Raw genomic sequence first — 21,699 nt, 5'->3', positions numbered from 1 at the left:
GGGGAAAGAAGCAGATGGTTACTTCTCTCATGTGCCCTGACCCAGGATCAAATTTGGGACGTCCATATGCCGGGCCAATGTTCTATCCACTGAGCAAACTGGCCAGGACAAGTAGGTTACATATCTTAATAAACCTGTTATAAGTAAAATTTATTTAAGTGGCTACTAATGCCAGGCACTGGGGTTACAGTAATGTGCTAAGCTAGATAGGGCTCCTGTTCATATGTAGTATGTATAGTGTCAAATATTGATCACACAAAAAATATTAAAGGATCTTCCAAGGGAAGGCAATGTCCAATTAATAATACGAGACTTCTCAATTATTTCTGCCTAGTAGAATTCTGTTTTGTTGAAACATAGTTCCAAATCTCTTTTCTCAGTTTAAGGAATTGGAGGCTAATGCCTGACCCCCCTGTACCCCAGCATGAGGATAACTAACAAGTGAGCAGAGATCTTAAACATAGAATGGGAAAGATGAAAGCACAATGTTACATACATGCTTATTTCTTTTGGTTTAAAATTTCGGAAATTTCTTTTTTGTTGTTGTTGTTGTATTTTTCTGAAGTTGGAAACCGGGAGGCAGTCAGACAGACTCCCGCATGCGCCTGACTGGGATCCACCCGCACGCCCACCAGGGGGCGATGCTCTGCCCATCTGGGGCGTTGCTCTGTTGCAACCAGAGCCATTCTAGTGCCTAAGGCAGAGGCCACAGAGCCATCCTCAGCGCCGGGGCCAACTTTGCTCCAATGGAGCCCCGGCTGTGGGAGGGGAAGAGAGAGACAGAGAGGAAGGAGAGGGGGAGGGATGGAGAAGCAGATGGGCGCTTCTCCTGTGTGCCCTAGCTGGGAATCGAACCCGGGACTCCTGCACACCAGGCCGACGCTCTACCACTGAGCCAACTGGCCAGGGCCAATTTCGGAAATTTCTAAAGGAAAGAAAAGAGAGGGGGAAAAAGGAAGAAGGAAGGAAATTTTTGTGAAATATGCATACAGAGCCTGACCAGGTGGTGGCACAATGGATAAAGCATCTGCTGAGATGCTGAGGACCCAGGTCCAAACGCTGAGGACCCAGGTCCAAACCTTGAGGTCACTGGCTTGAGCATGGGCTCATCCAACTTGAGCACGAACTCACTGGCTTGAGCACAGGCAGCTGGCTTGAGCCTGGAGCTGCTGATTTGAGTGTAGGATCATGACTTGACCCCATGGTCGCTAGCTTGAGCAAGGGTCACTGGTTCAGCTGGACCCCCTGGTCAAGGCACATTTGAAAAAGCAATCAATTAACAACTAAGGTGCCACAACTATAAGTTGATGCTTCTCATCTCTCTCCCTTCCTGTCTGTCTGTCCCTGTCTGTCTCTCGCTAAAGAAAAGAAAGAAATATGCATACAGAAAAGTGCAAAAATGTTACATACAGCTTAACAAACAATTATGAGGTGAACACCTATGTGACTACACCCATGTTGCCCTCGGAAGCCTTGCACATGCTGGTTCTCAAGTGTAATGCCTACCTCTCTCCAAGAGGTGACCACAATCCTAATTTTTTAAAGTTTTTTTTTAATTTATTCATTTTAGATAGGAAAGAGTGAGAGAGAGAGAGACAGAGAGAGAGAAGTGGGGAGGAGCAGGAAGCATCAACTCCCATATGTGCCTTGACCAGTCAAGCCCAAGGTTTCGAACTGGCGACCTCAGAGTTCCAGGTTGACGCTTTATCCACTGCGCCACCACAGGTCAGGCAATCCTAATTTTTATGGTAACTTATTCACTTTTCCTTGCCTTTCTACCACTTACATTTGGATCTCTACCTAAGATGAATTTGTTTTTCCTAGTCTGGGACCTTTAGAAAGGAAATTATATCTTATTGATTTATGGTGGTTTGTTAGTTGGTTTTTTTTTTTTTAAGCTTAGTTTTTTTTTTTGTTTTGTTTTGTTTTTTTGTTTGTTTGTTTTTTTAATTTATTTATTCATTTTTTAGAGAGGAGAGGGAGAGACAGAGAGAGAGAGAGAGAGAGAGGAGAGACAGAGAGAGAGAAGGGGGGAGGAGCTGGAAGCATCAACTCCCATATGTGCCTTGACCAGGCAAGCCCAGGGTTTCGAACCGGCTACCTCAGCATTTCCAGGTCGACGCTTTATCCACTGCGCCACCACAGGTCAGGCTGTTAGTTGGTTTCGATGCTTATCTTCTTTGCATTCAATATTATGTCTTTAAGACTCATCCACGTTGAAGATGACAGTAATACATTTGCTTTCACGGCTGTGACATTCTATTGTAGGAAGAGTACATGAATGGTAGTCTCATGCTATCACTAATGAAAATGCAGGGCATTTCTTGTTTGGGATTTAAAGAGCATTGTGGTGATGGGCATTCAGGCACATGTATCCTGGTACATTAAATCCCCCAGATGCAAGGTTACTGTATCAACAGCTTTACTGGATTCTCCCCAACTGCCTTTCAAAGTGGTTCACATTCCCTAAGGGTTCAATTCTTCTGCATTTTCAAATTACCTTTGAAAGGTATATTTCATATGGTTGATAATTTAAAAACTTTTTAAAAAATTGTTTTTATTGAGGAAGGGGGGGAGACATTCATTCTTGTTGTTCCACTCAGTCCTGCATTCATTGGTTGCTTCCCCTGTGTGTCCTAACCCTGAACGGAACCGGAGGACACTTTACCCACACTTTACCCGACCGAGCTAACTGGGCAGGGCCTTATATATAATTTTTTAAATTTTTACTTATTGACCAATATTTAGAGAGAAAGGGATGGAGGGAGCAAGGGAGAGAAGCATTCATTTGTTGTTCCCCTTAGTTGTGCATTCACTGGTTGCTTCCTGTGTGTACCTTGACAAGGATCGAACCCTTCAGGACCTCAAACGCACCTTTACTGAGTCTTTTTTTTTTTTTTTCTTTCTTTCTTTTTTTTTTACAGAGGCAGAGATAGACAGGGACAGACAGGAACGGAGAGAGATGAGAAGCGTCAATCATCAGTTTCTCGTTGCGCGTTGCGACTTCTTAGTTGTTCATTGATTGCTTTCTCATATGTGCCTTGACCGTGGGCCTTCAGCAGACCGAGTAACCCCCTGCTGGAGCCAGCGACCTTGGGTCCAAGCTGGTGAGCTCTTTGCTCAAGCCAGATGAGCCCGCGCTCAAGCTGGCGACCTCGGGGTCTCGAACCTGGGTCCTTCCGCATCCCAGTCCGACGCTCTATCCACTGCGCCACCACCTGGTCAGGCTTTACTGAGTCTTGAAGTCTTCTAGATATGTAAGTATTCGTGGGGAAAAACAAAATTTAGGGAAAATCTTCCCTCTCCTTAAAACCTTAAACACATGTGTAAACAAGAATAATCTTGTAAAAGTTTTTTAAAATATAGAAGTTCTCAGTGGTTATATTCTGGTCGTTACATTTCAATGTTTAGTAATTTTATAGCAGGGAGTCGAGATCAAATCGTAAACTCAGCTTCCGGCTCAGGTATACTCAGCTTATCCGAGCTTCCTCCCTCCGCCCCTTCCGCTTTGGAGCACGATTCCGCCCACTTCCGGTAGGGGACAGACAGCAAGCAGGAGCCATTCACCAAGCTCATCTAGTGCTGAAGTATGCGCGTGTGCGAAAGGGGGCGTGGCTGGGCAATTGCGCGGGAGAATGTAGGCTCGCCGAACTCACGCGACTATACCTACCTAAATAGGCGGGCGGAGCCAAGAGTCTCCTCCAAGGTTCAGGCGGCGCACGCGCACTGAGTACAGGAACGTGGCGTTGGCGCAAGGGGAGTCCTTACGCATGCGCAGGTAAATAAGGCCAGGAATTTATACGCTAGCGTCAGGACCCGCCTCCTTTCTTTCCTCACCCTCCTCTGACTTTTAAAGGGCCAGAGCCTTCTTTCAACGAATTGCTTTTTTAAAATTATTGAGAGCCTACTACGTGCTAGGCCCAACTTTCATTGTCTACTGTGTGCCTTTCCCAATTATTACTTTTGTAATCATTGTAATAATTACGTTCATATGTATATTTTTTTCATAAATTTCTTCCCTCGCCCCAATTGTGCCATTCCCCCTAGGGACAATAATTTGAAATGGGAGGGAAAATGGTGTTCCGGACAGCTCTTTTTAGGTCAAGAAGTCTAAAACTGAATCCTGGCTCCGCCACTGCCATATTCTTTTACTCTAGATATGGTACCTAACTTCTGTGAACCTAAGAGTTTGCTGATTTTTTTTTAATTTAAATTTTCTTTTTTTACTTTTCAATTACAATTGACATTCAATATTATTTTATATTAGTTTCAGCTGTACAGCATAGTGGTTAGATGGTTAGACATTTATATAATTTATGAAGTGATCTTCTGGATAAGTCTAGTACTCACCTGGCACCACACATAGTTATTACAATATTATTGACTGTATTCCCTATGTTGCACTTTACATCCTTGTGGCTGTTTTATGAGTTTGCTGATTTTTTTTTTTTTTTTTTTTTTTTTTTCCTTCATTTTTTCTGAAGCTGGAAACAGGGAGAGACAGTCAGACAGACTCCCGCATGCGCCCGACCGGGATCCACCCGGCACGCCCACCAGGGGCGACGCTCTGCCCACCAGGGGGCGATGCTCTGCCCATCCTGGGCGTCGCCATATTGCGACCAGAGCCACTCTAGCGCCTGGGGCAGAGGCCACAGAGCCATCCCCAGCGCCCGGGCCGTCTTTGCTCCAATGGAGCCTTGGCTGCGGGAGGGGAAGAGAGAGACAGAGAGGAAAGCGCGGCGGAGGGGTGGAGAAGCAAATGGGCGCTTCTCCTGTGTGCCCTGGCCGGGAATCGAACCCGGGTCCTCCGCACGCTAGAGTTTGCTGATTTTAAAAATGCTGATAAGATCCCTGAACGGTTGGCTCAGACAGGTTAGAGCATCATCCCAAAATGCCAAGGTTACAGATTCCATCTTTGGTCAGGGCACATACAGAAAGCAATCAATAACTGCACAAATAAGTGGAACAACAAATTGATGTTTTTCTCTTTCCCTACCACTTTCTCTAAAATAAATAAAATAAATAATTTTTTTATGCTGATAAGATTCCTACCTACCTCATAAGATTGTATATTTTAAAAAATATATGTGTAGGGTACCAACACTATGCCTCACACCAGCTATCTATTAAATAAGTAAACAGTGGTCATTAAGTGAAATTATACACTTAATTATCCTGGTTTTCTGGCTTCTGTAACATAGTTCCAGATGGTTCTTTAGGAGGAAATACTTAATTGCCGGATGGCTAGCAGAATGTAACAGTGCCTATTTCCCAACAATGTTGCCAATATCACAGCCCATCATTTTTACACATTTTTCCTAGTCTAGACAGGATGTAATTGTATGCAGGGTTGTTTCAACTTTCATTTCTTTTTTTTTTTTTTTTAATTTATTCATTTTAGAGAAGAGAGGGAGAGATAGAGAGAGAGAAGGGGGGAGGAGCTGGAAGCATCAACTCCCATATGTGCCTTGACCAGGCAAGCCCAGGGCCCTGAACCGGCGACCTCAGAATTTCCAAGTCGATGCTTTATCCACTGCGCCACCACAGGTCAGGCAACTTTCATTTCTTTAATTGCTAGTGAGGCTGTGCATTTTTTCCTTTAGATGATTTGTTATCTGTATTTCTTTGCCTAACAACTATTTTCAAACACTGTAATTTCCATTGGCTTATCCCTGCAGACATTATGTTAGGTTCTGACAAAGCATTTTTCTGACCAATTAAAGCCCTGGCTGGGTAGGTCAGTTGGTTAAAGCATCATCCTGATATGCCAAGGTTGTTGGTTGTATCCCAGGTCAGGCCCAGACAATAACCAACCAATGAATGCATAACTAAGTGGAAAAACAAATCAATGTTTTTCTCTCTCTCTTCCCTTCTCTAAAATTAGTTAATAAAAAATTAGCCTGACCTGTGGTGGCGCAGTGGATAAAGCGTTGACCTGGAACACTGAGGTTGCCGGTTCGAAACCTTGGGCTTGCCTGGTCAAGACACATATGGGAGTTGATGCTTCCTGCTCCTCCCCCTTCTCTCTCTCTCTCTCTCTCTCTCTCTCTCTCTCCCCCCCCCTCTCTCTAAAAATCAACAAATAAAATATTTTTAAAAAATGAAAAAAAGAAAGAAAGAGGACTGGGGTGGATGGAGAGAATTAAAATAAAACTTTCATAAGACAAAGATCTAAGAAACAGTACGTCCAGTAGAATTTTCTACAATAAAGAAAATGTTCTGTTTCTCTACTGTTCTGTATGGTAGCCAGTTGCCATATGTGCCTACTGAATACTTGGAATGTGGCTACTGTGACCCAGGAATTGAATTTTTGTTTGAATTTAACTTAAATTTAAATATTATATATCCACCTCACTGATGGCATAGCTCTAGAAATTATAAAAGAGAAGGGAGCAGGATGAGGGGGGTGAAGGGTCCTACAGAGTCTCTCCAAAGTGGCCTCATAAATATGAAGAGACTCAAATTTAGACTTTTGGCATTGTTCCCAAGACAGTCCCAGACAAGGGTGTGTTCGGTTTGCAAAAATCTATCGTGCTATACACTGATGCTATATACACTTTTCAATTGCATTTTACACTTCAATAAAAACATCAACTACATTTGGCACACTTTGTGTTACACTCTAGACATTTTTCTGATTTTTAATTTAGTTGAAGTCTCAAAAATATAGAGGTGGACTGTGACTCACTCTGGACATCTGAGAGACCGTAGAGGGCGCTCATCCTGCACCAGAGACTTCAAGGGTGTGTTGAGAAAATACACACAGCGTACAATTCATTCTTTACCCAGTATTGGCTCCAGGAGCTCAGGGACAGTCCTCAGAACTACAGGTGGAAGAATAAGCCCTTGCCTCTGGTCAGGCTACTATTTGGAGGGGGAAAAAAAATCCTGGCAGAGGGCACAGAAGAGGCCGAGGTCCTGAGGCAGGATCGTGCCCAGCATTTGCCAGGAAACCAGGAAGCAAGTGTGAGGGGCTGGAGCCGAGTCAGACGGTGTGCACTGAGTAGGGTACAGCCAGAGAGGAAAAAGTGGGGAGGTGGACAGCTGAAGCAGGGCTTTGAAGGCCACCAGGACTGTGACTTTTCATCTGAGTGCCAAGCGGAACCCCTAGGAAGATGTGAACTGAGGAATGACTTGGATATACTTGTGTACGTTTAAAATGTATGCATCTTTGGGTATCAAATCCCCACAAGCCTAGACCCCGTGTGATGTTGGTTTTCCCTTCAAATTTCGCCGCTTCAACTTTGCATCTAGGCAGAACTCCCTTTAATTCTCTTCGGTCTGTTTCCGGCGTCGTTATTTGCTCTGGGGAACCCCACACCGCCAGAGGGGTGGGAATGGAAAGGACTGTAACCTCCAGGGCACACCGCGACACTCGCTCCGCACTTCTTTGGCCCCCCAGGCGGGTGCACCAGCCAGCACCCGCCCTCCACAGGCCCGAAGACTTCCTTCCCCGGCCGCGCGAGGCCCTGAACCGTTCCCCAGGCGCCGCGCAGCGAGCGCATGGTCTCCACAGAAAGGGGCGGGCACTGCCAGCTGGCGGTGTGGTAGCAACACGTTTCCAAAGCGACCCTGGTGGGGCCTGGGACACCGGAGCGCGCGCTGCGGGCTGCGACTGAGGCTGGAGGTTGCAATCCCTCCGCTCCCGCCCGGGGCAAGTGAGAGCAGGTGAGAGGGCGCAGGGGAGACGGAGCTGGGGTTCGGGAAGGTCTCCTATCCCTCCGGGCCCAGCCCCTCCGTCTTCCATTGTGGTAATTATTGTTATTCAGTATCAAAACAACCCAGCCAAGTCTGTGCACCGCGTTTCAAGACTTCCCCCCAGCCCCCATCAGTAGCTCATGTACATTCAGTCCTCAACCTCTCTTTTTGTGTGTGTGACAGAGAGAGATAGAGAGGGACAGGCAGGAAAGGAGAGAGATAAGAAGCATTGCCTGGCCTGTGGTGGCGCAGTGGATAAAGCGTCAACCTGGAAACGCTGAAGTTGCCGGTTCAAAACCCTGGGCTTACCTGGTCAAGGCACATATGGGAGTTGATGCTTCCTGCTCCTCCCCCCTTCCCTCTCTCTCTTTCTTCTCTCTCTCTCTCTCCCCTCTCTATAATGAATAAATAAAGTCTTAAAAATAAATTAAAAAAAAAAAAGAAGCATCAGTTCTTCCTTGCGGCACCTTAGTTGTTCATTGATTGCTTTCTCATATGTGCCTTGACTGGGGGGTAGGGGCTACAGCAGACTGAGTGACACCTTGCTCAAGCCAGCAACCTTGGGCTCAAGCTGGTGAGCCTTGCTCACAACAGATGAGCCCGCGCTCAAGCCGGTGACCTCGGGGTTTCAAACCTGGGTTCTCCAGGTCCCAGTCCAACGCTCTATCCACTCGCTCTATCCACTCACTCTATCTATTACGCCACCGCCTGGTCAGGCCTCAACCTTCTCTTTAGTAGAGCCTATGACCCCGAAAGTGCGGGACAGAGGACGAGTTTATGTGAAATTGATGAGGTCTTAAGTAACCCCCAGTGACATCATAAGAAAGTTAGTATTAAAATCCCTGCAGCCTGACCTATGGTGGTGCAGTGGATAAAGCATCGACCTGGAACACTGAGGTCGCCAGTTCGAAACCCTGGGCTTGCCTGGTCAAGGCACATATGGGATTTGATGCTTCCCGCTCCTCCCCCTGTTCTCTCTATCTTTTTCTCCCCCCCCTTTCTAATAAAAATGAATAAATAAATTTTTAAAATCTTTAAAAAAAAAAGAAAGTTATTAGTTATTAAATCCTAGGTTCTCTTACAATTCTGAGTAAACCAAGGAGAAAATGCCAGTTTGGCATTAACACCTTTCTGAACATTTGCTAATTAATCTTAATCTAGCTAAGACTTAAATTGGTTTCTTTTCAGAATTTTTATTTTTACAGTTACCTTATGCTTTGGGTACCTAACTGGTTTCGCGTTTATACTAATGCTATATAAAGTCTGTTTCTTGGATAAATGTATTGATTTTAAAAAGAGAATTCATTTAGCCTGACCAGGTGGTGGTGCAGTGGATTGAGTGTCAACCTAGGATACTGAGAAACTAGGTTCGAAACCAAGATGATCGCCGGCTTGAGTGCGGGGTCACCAGCTTGAGCATGGGATCATAGACATGACCCCATGGTCACTGGCTTGAGTCCTAAAGTTGTTGGCTTGAAGCCCAATGTCACTAGCTTGAGCAAGGTGTTATTGGCTCAGCTGGAGCCACCCCCCGCCCTGACCTCCCCACCCCTATCAAGGCACCTATGAGAAAGTAATCTATGGGCCCTGGCCGGTTGACTCAGTGGTAGAGCATCGGCCTGGCGTGCAGGAGTCCCAGGTTCGATTCCCAGCCAGGGCACACAGGAGAAGCACCCATCTGCTTATCCACCCCTCCCCCTCTCCGTCCTCTCTGTCTCTTTCTTCCCCTCCTGCAGCTGGGGCTCCATTGGAGCAAAGTTGGCCCAGGCGCTGAGGATGGCTCTGTGGCCTCTGCCTCAGGCGCTAGAATGGCTCTGGTTACAACAGAGCAACGCCCCAGATGGGCAGAGCATCGCCCCCTGGTGGGCATGCCGGGTGGATCCCGGTTGGGCACATGCGGGAGTCTGTCTGACTGCCTCCCCGTTTCCAACTTCAGAAAAAATACAAAAAAAAAAAGAAAGAAAGAAAGAAAGAAAGAAAGTAATCTATGAACAACTAAAGTGCCGCAACTATGAATTGATGCTTCTCATCTCTCTCCCTTCCTGTCTGTCTGTTCTTGTCTGTCCCTCTCATCTCCCCCCCCAAAACAAAAGGAGGGGATTCATTTAAATATCAAGATAGTGTACAATATAGGTGGTACTTTGAGATGGGAGAAAAAAAACGCACTAAATTTAGGACCTAAGACTATTTCGCCCCTCCCAGCTTTAGCCCTTGCTGTTTTCATTGCTTGGAATGACTTTCCCTATTTCTAGGCATGATTGTCCAGATCAGTACCAGACTGCGGTTGGTCAGTCTAGTCAGACCCCTGTGGTCCCTGCTACAGCCCAGCAGAAGGAACTCCTTGGTGAATGGGGCTCAGTGGAAAAGGAAGATGCAGGGCCCTTGCTCAGAAAGCATAAGAATTCCAAAACTGTGACAGTAGAGAAGTAAACCAAGCACAGGCCCTTCTAAGGGCAGCGACCTGTGCAACTGCTCAGGTTGCATACCCGTGGCACTGGCCGCGAGTGGAAGATGCTTGGGCCACCATGATCTCCTGGACCTGCTCAGCCCTGAGGTCATTCTGATTGTCTGATTGGTCAGTAGCTCTGGGTGCTGATGGCCAAATATTTTACTCTAGCCCCTGCTGCTAGCACTGCTGATGTGTGTATGGAGTGTGTGTGTATTTTCTGAGGGGGAACAAAGATCCCCAGCTTTGGAAGGAACCATCTTTATCACCTTGTGCAAACCCCATGGAGACAGACAGGTGGACATGGATGTCTGCACTGGGGCTCTTGAGTACATGAAGAACACAGGTGGCTCCCAGACTAGGGAGAGTCTCTCTGCAACACCACTAGGCAGGGCAGGGAGAAAATCTGGGTCTGATAGAACAACTTAACTAGGTGATGAGGCAGACAGGTAGAGGACCAAGGCAGGGGTCAAAGGTCAGATGTAGAAGAGTGACCAACCATCCTAATGTGCCGGGGACTGTCCCAGTTTTAGTACTAAAAGTCTAAGGTCCTAGGAAACCCCTCCGTTCTGGGCATATGGGGATAGTTGGTCAACCTACAGGCAGTGTCTTTAGTTTGTGAGCTCTCTTGCGAGCTTGCAAACTCTGCAAAGCCAGCCCTGGACTTTTCTGCCATCCTATCCACCAGACAGATGATGCAAGTCCAAGGGAGTTAAAGCACTGGGTGCCTGGCCGGTGTGTGTGTCAGGGGGTGACACACATGTGGGCTGTCCGCCAGCCCAGAGCAGCATGACTACCCCAACCTCCCACTCCCTGGAATGGGTCCCATTTCTCACCACGGGGAGCTCCAGGCCAAGTCCTAGCCTTAGGGCCAGCATCAACTCCGATTGGTCGTACTGGTTATCAAACATGTGCCCATCACCCCCTGGCTGAGGGCAGTTTCTTCCTAATGCCATCATAAACCCAGCTGCTCTACTGGTTTCCCTGGGTTCCCAAGTAATTGTGGCATCAGACCCCCCACCCCCACCCCCTGAGGGGACCCCTGGAGTAGCAAGGGAGGAGACAGCTGAGGGTCAGTTCAGCATAAGAGGACCCCTCCAAGGGCAACTCACCTTCCCCAGGGACTCAGAACACACATGACTCACCACACTCGAGCTCAGACAGTTGCTTTCCCAGGAAGCTCCAGAACCCTGGCATAACACAAGGCAGACTGAACCCCTGATGTCCCTAACCTTTTGTCAGCACCCTCTGGCCCAGCAGAAGCAGCCAACATGCCTATCTCCAAGTGCTCACAAAAGTCAGAGCCACTGTGGAAAGACTGGGACCGAAAGGCTCAGAAGAATGGACTGAGACACCAGGTGTATGCTGTCAATGGTGACCGCTATGTGGGCGAGTGGAAGGACAACATGAAACACGGTCAGTGGGGGACCCTTCGGGGATTGGGTGTCAAGTGTGGGGTTGGCGTCAAGGAAACTGTACAGAGCTCACTGAGGATATAAGATGTGTCCCTGAGGCTCCTCCAAGGGGTGAATGCTGACCTGGACCAGCCTCTATGTGCTGGGGTTCTGGACGGGAACCTAGCCCTGACTTCAGCTGAGAGAAAATCTCAGCGGCCCGCGGGCCACAAAGTCGTCTTGAGACACCAGCCTCAAGCACAGTTGGAGTTCAGGATACTTCATCTCTGTCCCTACACTCTGAGACTGGGGCTGAGCATGGGGCTGGCTTGCAGGAGGAAAAGGCAGACCTCAGAAAGGAGCTTGCAACTGGGATTCTGTTCCTCACACCTGGCCCTGATGTGGCTGGAGTCTAACAGGGTGGTGAAGGAGGAGTCTCCTCAAGTAGCTGGGGCTCAGACTTTAGCTGAATTGGGTTCTTGGTCTAACCAGCAGGGGGCACAGGGGTCCTTGGATACAAATTAAGACTGAAGGAAAATAAAAGTGTTTACAATATTTTAAAAAGGTGGCGTGACTTTTCACTCCAGTTCCTTACAATTCCAGATTCTATGCTCTTTACCACTCTTCTCTCCTGCTTTCCTGCATTGAGTGTTTTGGCGTTTATAATCCAGGGTGAGAATCTTAGTTCCACCAACTATATATGACCTTGAGTGATCACTACAGCATTCTGAGCCTCAGTTCCCCCATCTGTAAAATGGGAATAAAACCTATCTGTAAAGATAAGGGATAACATCTATCAAGTGTGTGTAGCCTAGGATCTATGCAGCAGGAGAACTTATGGAATGTTCTCTGAGGGCTGATCTTGGCAGGGGTGCCACTCAGAAGGTTCCTTGTCCAAGAAGTCCTCTGAAGCTGACCCTATTCATCCTGGCCAGGTAGCTCTGAGTTGGTTAGAGTATTGTCCTGATATGCCAAGGTTGTGGGTTTGGTTCCCAGTCAGGGCACATAGAAGAATCAACCAATGAATGCACACGAAAGTGGAACATTGAGCCTGACCAGGTAGTGGCGCAGTGGATAGAGCGTTGGACTGGGATGCGGAAGACCCAGGTTCGAGACCCTGAGGTCACCAGCTTGAGCGAAGGCTCATCTGGTTTGAGCAAAAGCTCACCAGCTTGAGCCCAAGGTCGCTGGCTCAAGCCAGGGGTCACTCGGTCTGCTGAAAGCCCGTGGTCAAGACACGTATGAGAAGGCAATCAATGAACAGTTAAGGTGTTGCAATGTGCAAGGAAAAACTAATGACTGATGCTTCTCATCTCTCCGTTCCTGTCTGTCTGTCCCTGTCTATCCCTCTCTCTGACTCTTTCTCTGTCTCTGTAAAAAAAAAAAAAGAAATGGGCCCTGGCCGGTTGGCTCAGTGGTAGAGCGTTGGCCTGGCGTGCAGGAGTCCCAGGTTCGATTCCTGGCCAGGGCACACAGGAGAAGCGCCCATCTGCTTCTCCACCTCTCCCCCTCTCCTTCCTCTCTGTCTCTCTCTTCCCATCCCGCAGCTGAGGCTCTATTGGAGCAAAGTTTGCCCCGGCGCTGAGGATGGCTCTGTGGCCTTTGCCTCAGGCTCTAGAATGGCTCTAGATCCCGGTCGGGCACATGCGGGAGTCTGACTGCCTCCCTGTTTTCAGCTTCGGAAAAATACAAAAAAAAAAAAAGAAAAAAAAAGAAACGTCTTTGTTCAACAAATATTGGTCATCTACAACATGCCAAGCACTATTTCTCATTGCTGGAAATAGAGCAATGAACCCAAGAGACCAAAGTGTGTGCCTTGATGGAATGCATATTCTCCTGGAAGACACAGACACTACAGAATAAACAATAAATAAGTGAATTATTTATTAAGTTAGAGGTTGACAAGTGATATGGAAAGAAACAGCAAGGTAAAGGTTAATTTAATTTAATTTTTTGAGGCTTGTAGTCTTTTTTAAAAAATATTTTTGTTTATTTATTTTAGAGAGGAGAGAGAGAGAGACAGGGGGAGGAGCAGGAAGCATCAACTCCCATATGTGCCTTAACCAGGCAGCTCCAGGGTTTCGAACTGGCAATCTCAGTGTTTCCAGGTCGACACTTTATCCACCGTGCCACCACAGGTCAGGCCGAGGCTTGTAATCTTAAATGGAATAGTCAGTGTAGGCCTCATTGAGAAAACGAAATTTGAGCAAAGTCTTGCAGGAGGTAGGGAATGAGTGAATATTTGAGGAAGAGTGTTCCAGGCCAAGGAACAGCAGATGCAAAGGCCCTGAGGTAGAAGTATGCCTTGTCGGATCCAGGAACACCATGGAGGCCATAGTGGTTGGAGGACAGTCAGAAAGGTAGGAGTGGAGGACACAAAAGGGGTTGAAATAGCAAGAGATGGGTCTCCATGTGTGTTCAGAACTAATGAAATATGCAGAACATTTTCTAGGAACTGTCCATGAAAAAATTCCAAACCTAAGGAAAGGTTTAGCGTTTATTATGAGCCAAGAGTTTTGAGGCTTGTCCCAAAAGCAAATGTCAAGGGATTGAGATAATGCTCCCGAAAATGGCAGTTTTGCAGTTTATTTTATACATTAGAATCCAAGGAGGAGACATAAGGCAGGTGCATGAAATCCACAGGTGGCAGAAGGAGGAGGCAGGAGAAAGTAAAGCAGGGAAATCTCCAGGATGGGACAAAAAGTAAAACAGAATGATAGATACTTTTTTTTTTTTTTTACATTTGGTGAGTGCAGGATTGTTAACATTTCACATACATAGTTTACAGAGGTATGCAGGTAACAGATTATAATGAGGAATGTTGGACTTGTCTTGCCCCGTGCCAGGGGCTGGAGAAGAGATCATTTTACATTTTAAGTGTGGTTTTCTATTTTTTTTTTTTTTTTTTTTTTTTTAAGCTGGAAACGGGGAGAGACAGTCAGACAGACTCCCGCATGCGCCCGACCGGGATCCACCCGGCACGCCCACCAGGGGCGATGCTCTGCCCACCAGGGGGCGATGCTCTGCCCCTCCAGGGTGTCGCTCTGCCGCGACCAGAGCCACTCTAGCGCCTGGGGCAGAGGCCAAGGAGCCATCCCCAGCGCCCGGGCCATCCTTGCTCCAATGAAACCCTGGCTGCGGGAGGGGAAGAGAGAGACAGAGAGGAAGGGGGGGGGGGTGGAGAAGCAAATGGGTGCCTCTCCTATGTGCCCTGGCCGGGAATCGAACCCGGGTCCCCCGCACGCCAGGCCGACGCTCTACCGCTGAGCCAACCGGCCAGGGCCTGAGTGTGGTTTTCTAGATGCACAAAAACAATGGACAGGGCTTGTTCGAGGTAGGGATTCATCTAATCATACAGGGCTTAAGATGTGGTCTCCTACCATAACTTGCGCTGTGATGATTTTTTTTTTCTTTTTTCTTTTTTTGTATTTTTTCCGAAGTTGGAAACCAGGAGGCAGTCAGACAGACTCCTGCATGTGCCTGACCAGGATCCACCCAGCATGCCCACCAGGGGGTGATGCTCTGCCCATCTTGGGGCGTCGCTCTGCCACAATCAGAGCCATTCTAGCACCTGAGGCAGAGGCCAGAGAGCCATCCTCAGCGCCCTGGCAAACTTTGCTCCAATGGAGCCTTGGCTGCAGGAGGGGAAGAGAGAGACAGAGAGGAAGGAGAGGGGGAAGGGTGGAGAAGCAGGTGGGCACTTCTCCTGTGTGCCCTGGCCAGGAATTGAACCTGGGACTCCTGCATGCCAGGCCAACGCTCTACCACTGAGCCAACCGGCCAGAGCTTGTGATGATTTTTTTAATGATCAAAACATCCCTTGAGATTACTTGTCGTTATTGAGTTTGTCAGACTTGCCAAGGCAGCCCCTTTTTTGTTGACAAAACCCCAGCCAGCTGCATATCCATTCCGTATTATTAAGAGATGAAGCTGAAATGCTGAGGGGGTGGGGTGAGTCTCCACTTGGGTTTGCTATGTCAGTCTGGCTTCAAGACAAAGGGCTGGAGAACACCATTTGGAGAATGGAACTTTCTTGGGGTCTTCCTGGGTGCTGGGGATTTAGAGACAAACACAAGTCCTCAAGAATCACTAAGTCTAGGGCATCCCGAGGCTCAGGCAGACTCAGCAATGGCCCCCCCAGCCCCATGGTGGCCATGTCTGAAGTGTTGGCTCATCTGTATGTCCTCAGGAAAAGGAATACAGGTCTGGAAGAAGAAAGGGGCCGTGTATGAGGGGGACTGGAAGTTTGGGAAGCGTGATGGCTATGGCACCCTCAGCCTTCCTGACCAAGAGACGGGAAAGTACAGGAGAGTATACTCCGGCTGGTGGAAAGGCGATAAGAAATCGGTGAGTGGTTCCCATCATACCCTGGGGCGCGGGCCAGGCTGTGTGTGTGTGTGTGTGTGCGCGTGTGTGTGTGTGTAGGGGGAGGAGTCAGAGAGGCCTGGGAGAAAAGGGGGGTGGATTTGAGGGGTACTGTGTGGGTAGGAGAAGGAAAGGGTGGGAGGGATGTCAAGGCTTTTCAGAACAAAACCCAGGAAACAGGAAGGCAGAAGAGAGAGCCCAGGGAGGAGCCTGTGAAGCCCTGTGGCTGGCTATAAGAAGCCAGCCAGGCTGCGGCCTTGGTGGTGGTGGGGAGGGGAGTATCCTCCCCTTACTCCCCCTTCTCTCCTACTCATTTCCTGGCTTTCTTTTCTCTGGGCGGCCCTTTCTGAGAATCCCCCTTCTGTTGGACCAGGATAAGGGAAGGCTAGGAAGAGTGAGAGCAAGAAAGCTGAGGGCACGCCCTTATCCACTGGACAAGAGAGTAAGGTCCCAGGTCCGAGGGGTAGAAGGCAGCCATAGGAATGTCCTCACCCATAAACACCCAAATCCTCGCCATAGGCAATGGAAACAAAAATACAGTACTGCTACTAACAACTGCCATTGCAGTCCTGAAATAGGACGTGGTCCTTCAGCTAATTCATCATCATCATCAGCTAAGTCTCATATCATTACCATCAGTATCATCATCCCCATTTTACTTCTGAGGAAACAAGCTCCGAGAGGTGAAGGGCCTTGCTTGGGGTTGCACTGCTGACAAATGGTAGAGCCCAGGATGTCATAATCTATGCTTTCAAACTGTTTATTGGCCAGTGGGGAGAGAGAGCCCCAAATAAACAATTTATATATATAACGGTGTTAAGATAGAGGTTTGCATCGCTTCTCAGCCTTTTGGCTAAGATCAAGTGAAGATAGAGGTTTGCACAGGAAGCCCAAAGGAAGATCATTGGGTGTTCATGGCAGACTTCCTGTAGGAGGTGACACAAAAAAAAATGCAAAGAGTTAAACAGGGAGGGAAAAAAAGGAGAAGGGGAAGTAGCAAAGGAGGCAGAAGTAACAAAAGGAAGGATATGTCAGCAAGGTGTGTGTGCCCACAGGCGTGGGTGTGAGGCGAGCTGTAGGTGTGGGCTTTGATGTGTTGGTGAAGAATCAGGACTTTGAGGGCAGACTTCAGCTGCTTAACCCAACATCCTTAGGTGTGATCTGCAGGGAGCCCATGATTTTCTGTGATTGGATGTTAAATATGGTGTTGATGTTCATTTTTCTGGGGAGAAAGTCTATAGCTTTGATCTGATTCTCAGAGGCATCTGTGACTTTTTTTTTTTTTTTTTTTTTTTTACAGGAACAGAGAGAGAGTCAGAGAAAGGGATAGACAGGGACAGACAGACAGGAATGGAGAGAGATGAGAAGCATCAATCATCAGTTTTTCATTGTGAGACCTTCGTTGTTCATTGATTGCTTTCTCATATGTGCCTCGACCACGAGCCTTCAGCAGACCGAGTAACCCCTCGCTCGAGCCAGCGACCTTGGGTCCAAGCTGGTGAGCTTTTACTCAAACCAGATGAGCCCGCACTCAAGCTAGCGACCTCGGGGTCTCGAACCTGGGTCCTCTATATCCCAGTCAGATGCTCTATCCACTGCGCCACCGCCTGGTCAGGCCATCTGTGACTTTTAATAGGGTCAAATCAGAGTTGGGGCAAACATAATTGGATGGGCAATGTAAAGATCCTTCCAGCTGCTGTATGGAAGATGCATGAGGGTGGGAGAATGAGAGAGAGGAGGAAGGGACCAGTGAGGAGGTGAGAAATGACGGTGGGCTGCATGAAGGCAGTAGCAGAGAGATAGAGGGAAATGGATAACCTGGAGTGATTTTTCAATATGGGATGTAGGACTGAGAGAGTGTAAAGCCAGTAGCCACCGCCACCATCACAGCCGCCTGGCCCATGCAGGTTCACATTTGATTTGGACAGACGGTAATGAAACAACGGAGCCAAGAATTGGTGGGCCATTAGCTTTAATTCTAGCTTGCACCTGGCAGGCAAGAAATACACACAGTGGGAAAACACTTCCCTTTACACTCAGGGCTCCCAAAGCCACTGACTTTTCCAAGTTTTCTAGAATCAAAGCTTTCTAGCTCACCAGCCTTATTCACCTCTGTTCCCCATCTCCTTCTCTCTGCACAAACTGGCTTCTTCTTCAGCATTCTGCCATCTTGGCTGCTTCTCCTCTCCTCCACGTGGCCTTTCTCTGCTCTCCTCCAGCATGGGCTCCTCTGCCCCATTTTATAGTATAGAAATCAAAACTTTAATCCAATATACAAACAAGGAAGTCTCTGATACAAAGTCACTCAGGGTGGGAAAGGCTTAGTCTTAAAACTAAGCCTTAGGCTATAACACCCTGCCTGCTTACAGCCTGTCCCCCACACCCAATGCAAACTATAAGCGAGCAAACATATACATCATACTTACAAACTTATTTGACCAACAGAGAGGAAGCAAGGAAGAAGCCCAGGTGTGTGTCTTAGGTGCAAGGAGGTTTGTGGGGCTTCCCTAGGGGCGGGGGGCGCCAGGAACAGGGATACTTTTGTGCTTTCAGGGCTATGGGATCCAGTTTTTTGGACCCAAAGAATATTACGAAGGTGAATGGTGTTGCAACCAGCGTAGCGGATGGGGCCGCATGTACTACAGCAATGGTGACATCTTCGAGGGCCAATGGTGGAATGACAAGCCAGAAGGGGAGGGCATGTTACGCCTGAGTAAGTGCCCAGGCCACCCCAAAGGCCTGTTGGTCACACCCCTTTACTGCTGGTTCCGACTCCCTCAGGGCCGCACACCTGTGGGCCCTAAATGTTTGCACCCCCAACAGACCACATCCAGGCGAATCCCAGGTCCAGAGTGGGTTAAGGTGCGTGACTGGACCAGATCCCTACCCTCAGGGAGTTTATACTCTAAAAGGAGAGCCTAACAATAAACATGAACAATTAAGACGTTTTCTTATAGTCATAATAATTATAGCTATATAGTACTGAACTCATTTAATCCTCACTATAATCCTATAGCATACGTACTCTTATCCTCAGTCTACAAATGAGCAGAGGCACAGAGAGTTTAAGTCACTTGTTCGAGGTCACACAGTGTTACTCATGAGGTCAAAATGTGCTAAAGAATTTCCCTTAGAAATAGGGAGATGTGACCCTGGCTGGATAGCTCAGTTGGTTAGAGTGTTGTCCTGATACAACAAAGTTTGCAGATTTGATCCCTGGCTAGGGCACATATAAGAATCAACTAATGGGCCTGACCTGTGGTGGTGCAGTGGATAAAGCGTCAACCTGGAAACACTGAGGTTGCCGGTTCAGAACCCTGGGCTTGCCTGGTCAGGGCGCATGTGGGGGTTGATGCTTCCTGCTCCTCCCCTCTTCTCTCTCTCTCTCTCTCTCCTCTCTATAATGAATAAATAAAATCTTTAAAAAAAAATCAACTAATGACTGCATAACCTAAATAAGTGGAACAACAATTCAATGTTTCTCTCTTTCTCTCTCTCAAATCAACAAGTTTTTTTTTTTAATGCATGGAGCCAGGCTCAGAGTAAGTACTGAAAAAACACTGCCAATTCATCTTATTAGCTACATTTCTTTATAAATAGGAAACCATGTGGCTCCACCAAGTTCAAGTGACTGGTGGAGGCACGATGTGAATCAGGTCTGCTTCTGGAAGTCACCAACACCCCAGGGCTCTGATGTTTATAGGTCAGTTGTCTCGGACTCCACTCCACCTACCAGCCCACCACACTCTCGTCAACACAGTTCCGTTGGGCTTCCGGATGGGCCTGGCACCTAGCCTGGAAGAGGCAGAGAGCCAGCGAGGCATGGTGGCGGGGCTGGCCCGGCAGTCTGGCCTGGTTTGCTGTGCCCAGCACCCACATCTCCCTGTCCTTTCTTCTAGAGAATGGGAACCGCTACGAGGGCTACTGGCAGCGAGGCCTGAAGAACGGCTTGGGGCGTTTCTTCCACCTGGACCACGGTCAGCTGTTTGAAGGCTTTTGGGTGGATGACGTAGCCAAGTGTGGCACGATAATTGACTTCGGCCGCGATGAGGCCACTGAGCCCACCCAGTTCCCCATTCCTGAGGTGGGCAGCTCTCACCAGGGCCCTGTGGCCACGCCCAGAAAGAGACAGAGAACAGCAACCCCCAAACCACACCCAGCCTGGCCTGACCCAACCCAATCCAACCAGAGAACAGATGAGGTTTTGTTTTCAGTCAGGGAGGCCAGCAGCACCCCACGAGGCTGACAGCATCCTCAGAAGCAAGTAACACCTAATAAAACTGGCATCTTGGGAGTTCTGTGTTCCTCAAGCCCACCCCTGTTGTTCCTCCCCGCCTCCAGGTCAAAATTCTAGACCTTGATGGTGTGCTAGAAGCTTTGCCCATGTTCCAGAAGACAAGAGAACAAGAAGACTGATGCCAGGTGAGGGGGCAGACATACCTGTCACCCTCTATGCGGGTGAGGCCACCCCTGAGGTCTTCCTTTGGCAGTAGGGTTCAGGGGTGGGACGAGAGAGGGCGGGTTTCCTGCCTCCTGCCGCCCTGCTGGTCCTTATTTATTTGTCCCCTTCAAAACTCATTTCACTGAAGACCAGTTCATTCCAATCCTGCCTAACTCCTCCCATTTATATACCCTGGGCTTACTGGGAGGAACACCGCTTGGAGTCAGGTGGCTGGCTTGCCCCTGAAGGCCATCAGTAAGGTGGTTTGCCCCAGGCCTCCACTTGTCCATCTGTCCAGTGGATCTGTCCAGTCCTAGCCTCTCCTGCTCTGGGTACAAGTGGGCTTTACAGGAAGGGCGTTGGTACAGTCTCTGAAACACCAGCTCCCACTGCTGCAGAGACTACCAGAGCTTCAGGAGAGAGTCAAGCCCACGTCACCCAACTGCTCAGACCGGTGCAGCTCCTGCTGGAGGAGTGAGAGGTGACTCCGGCACTCCCTTGGCACCTTCAGAGGGCACCACATTCCTCCCAGCACTGGATCATTCCAAGAGGGGGCCCGTGCTTCTCTCCCTAGCTGGCTTCTCTCCCTTACAGCCTTCATTCTACGACCCTATCCCTGAGTGCATTTGAATAAAGGAGAAGCTGATGGCATTAGCCTGAGGTCTGTGGTGTAAGTTTTGGGGGTAGGAGAGCCATGGGAGTGATTTTAGATAGAGGCGAGTGAAGATGTCTCCATGGCCCGCATGGATTGACCCTGGAGGAAAGAGAGAGAAGGCGTCTTCAGGCCTCTAGCTCTGAGATACTCCAGGGAGGAGAAAGCCTACATCTGATCACATTGGTCACTGAGACTTGGGGTTAAACCTGACCTGACTTCTTGGTTTAACACAGGGCCTCTCAACCTTGGAATCCTGTGGGAGCTTTTAAAGCTACAGACGCCCAGGTTCCCCGCCCAGAGTTTCTCATCTGTCAAGGGTGAGGACTAGGCCTTCAAAAGCTTCCCCAGATCATTCCAGTGGATAGCTGAGGCCAAGAACCCCCAATTTACTGGATTTGTGACCCTTAGTAATTGACCTCTGTGCCTCATCTGTAAAATGGGAATTAAGAGGTCTCACAGGAGTATTTCGAGGACTTGCTAACAGTTGTAATCATAACAAACAACATGTATTGAGGTTAATTGTGAAGCAGATATCTGGGCAGGGCTTTGCATAATTCTAATCTAGGCAACATTCCTGTAAGATAAGAGAAACTCTTACATAATGAGTAGGAACATGAGCTCTGCAGTCAGATTGCCGGGTGTGAATTCAGTGTGCTTAGCTGTATGTTCTTGGGTACATCACCCAATTTTTCTTTCTTTT

The 21,699-nt window shown here is 48.2% G+C and overlaps 1 protein-coding gene across 2 annotated transcripts; it reads left to right on the top strand.

Annotated features, from left to right (window-relative positions):
• The first annotated feature begins 3,694 nt into the window (after positions 1 to 3,694).
• On the top strand, positions 3,695 to 21,665 carry MORN3 (MORN repeat containing 3). Of its 2 annotated transcripts, none has more exons than XM_066371017.1 (7): positions 3,695 to 3,778; positions 11,387 to 11,560; positions 15,728 to 15,885; positions 18,457 to 18,616; positions 19,803 to 19,987; positions 20,245 to 20,325; positions 20,743 to 21,665. In XM_066371017.1, the coding sequence occupies exons 2-6, from the start codon at positions 11,416 to 11,418 to the stop codon at positions 20,317 to 20,319; spliced, it is 723 nt and encodes a 240-aa protein (XP_066227114.1). In that variant the 5' UTR covers positions 3,695 to 3,778; positions 11,387 to 11,415; the 3' UTR covers positions 20,320 to 20,325; positions 20,743 to 21,665. The 2 variants fall into 2 exon arrangements, with proteins under 2 accessions (XP_066227114.1, XP_066227113.1); XM_066371016.1 differs by lacking the exon at positions 3,695 to 3,778 and adding an exon at positions 7,482 to 7,668.
• Positions 21,666 to 21,699: the final 34 nt, after the last annotated feature.

The sequence above is a fragment of the Saccopteryx leptura genome, chromosome 2 (assembly GCF_036850995.1).
Source record: "Saccopteryx leptura isolate mSacLep1 chromosome 2, mSacLep1_pri_phased_curated, whole genome shotgun sequence".
NCBI classification, from domain to species: domain Eukaryota; kingdom Metazoa; phylum Chordata; class Mammalia; order Chiroptera; family Emballonuridae; genus Saccopteryx; species Saccopteryx leptura.
Note: the sequence above shows the minus strand (reverse complement) of the source record. Positions and strands in the feature narration are given on the sequence as shown.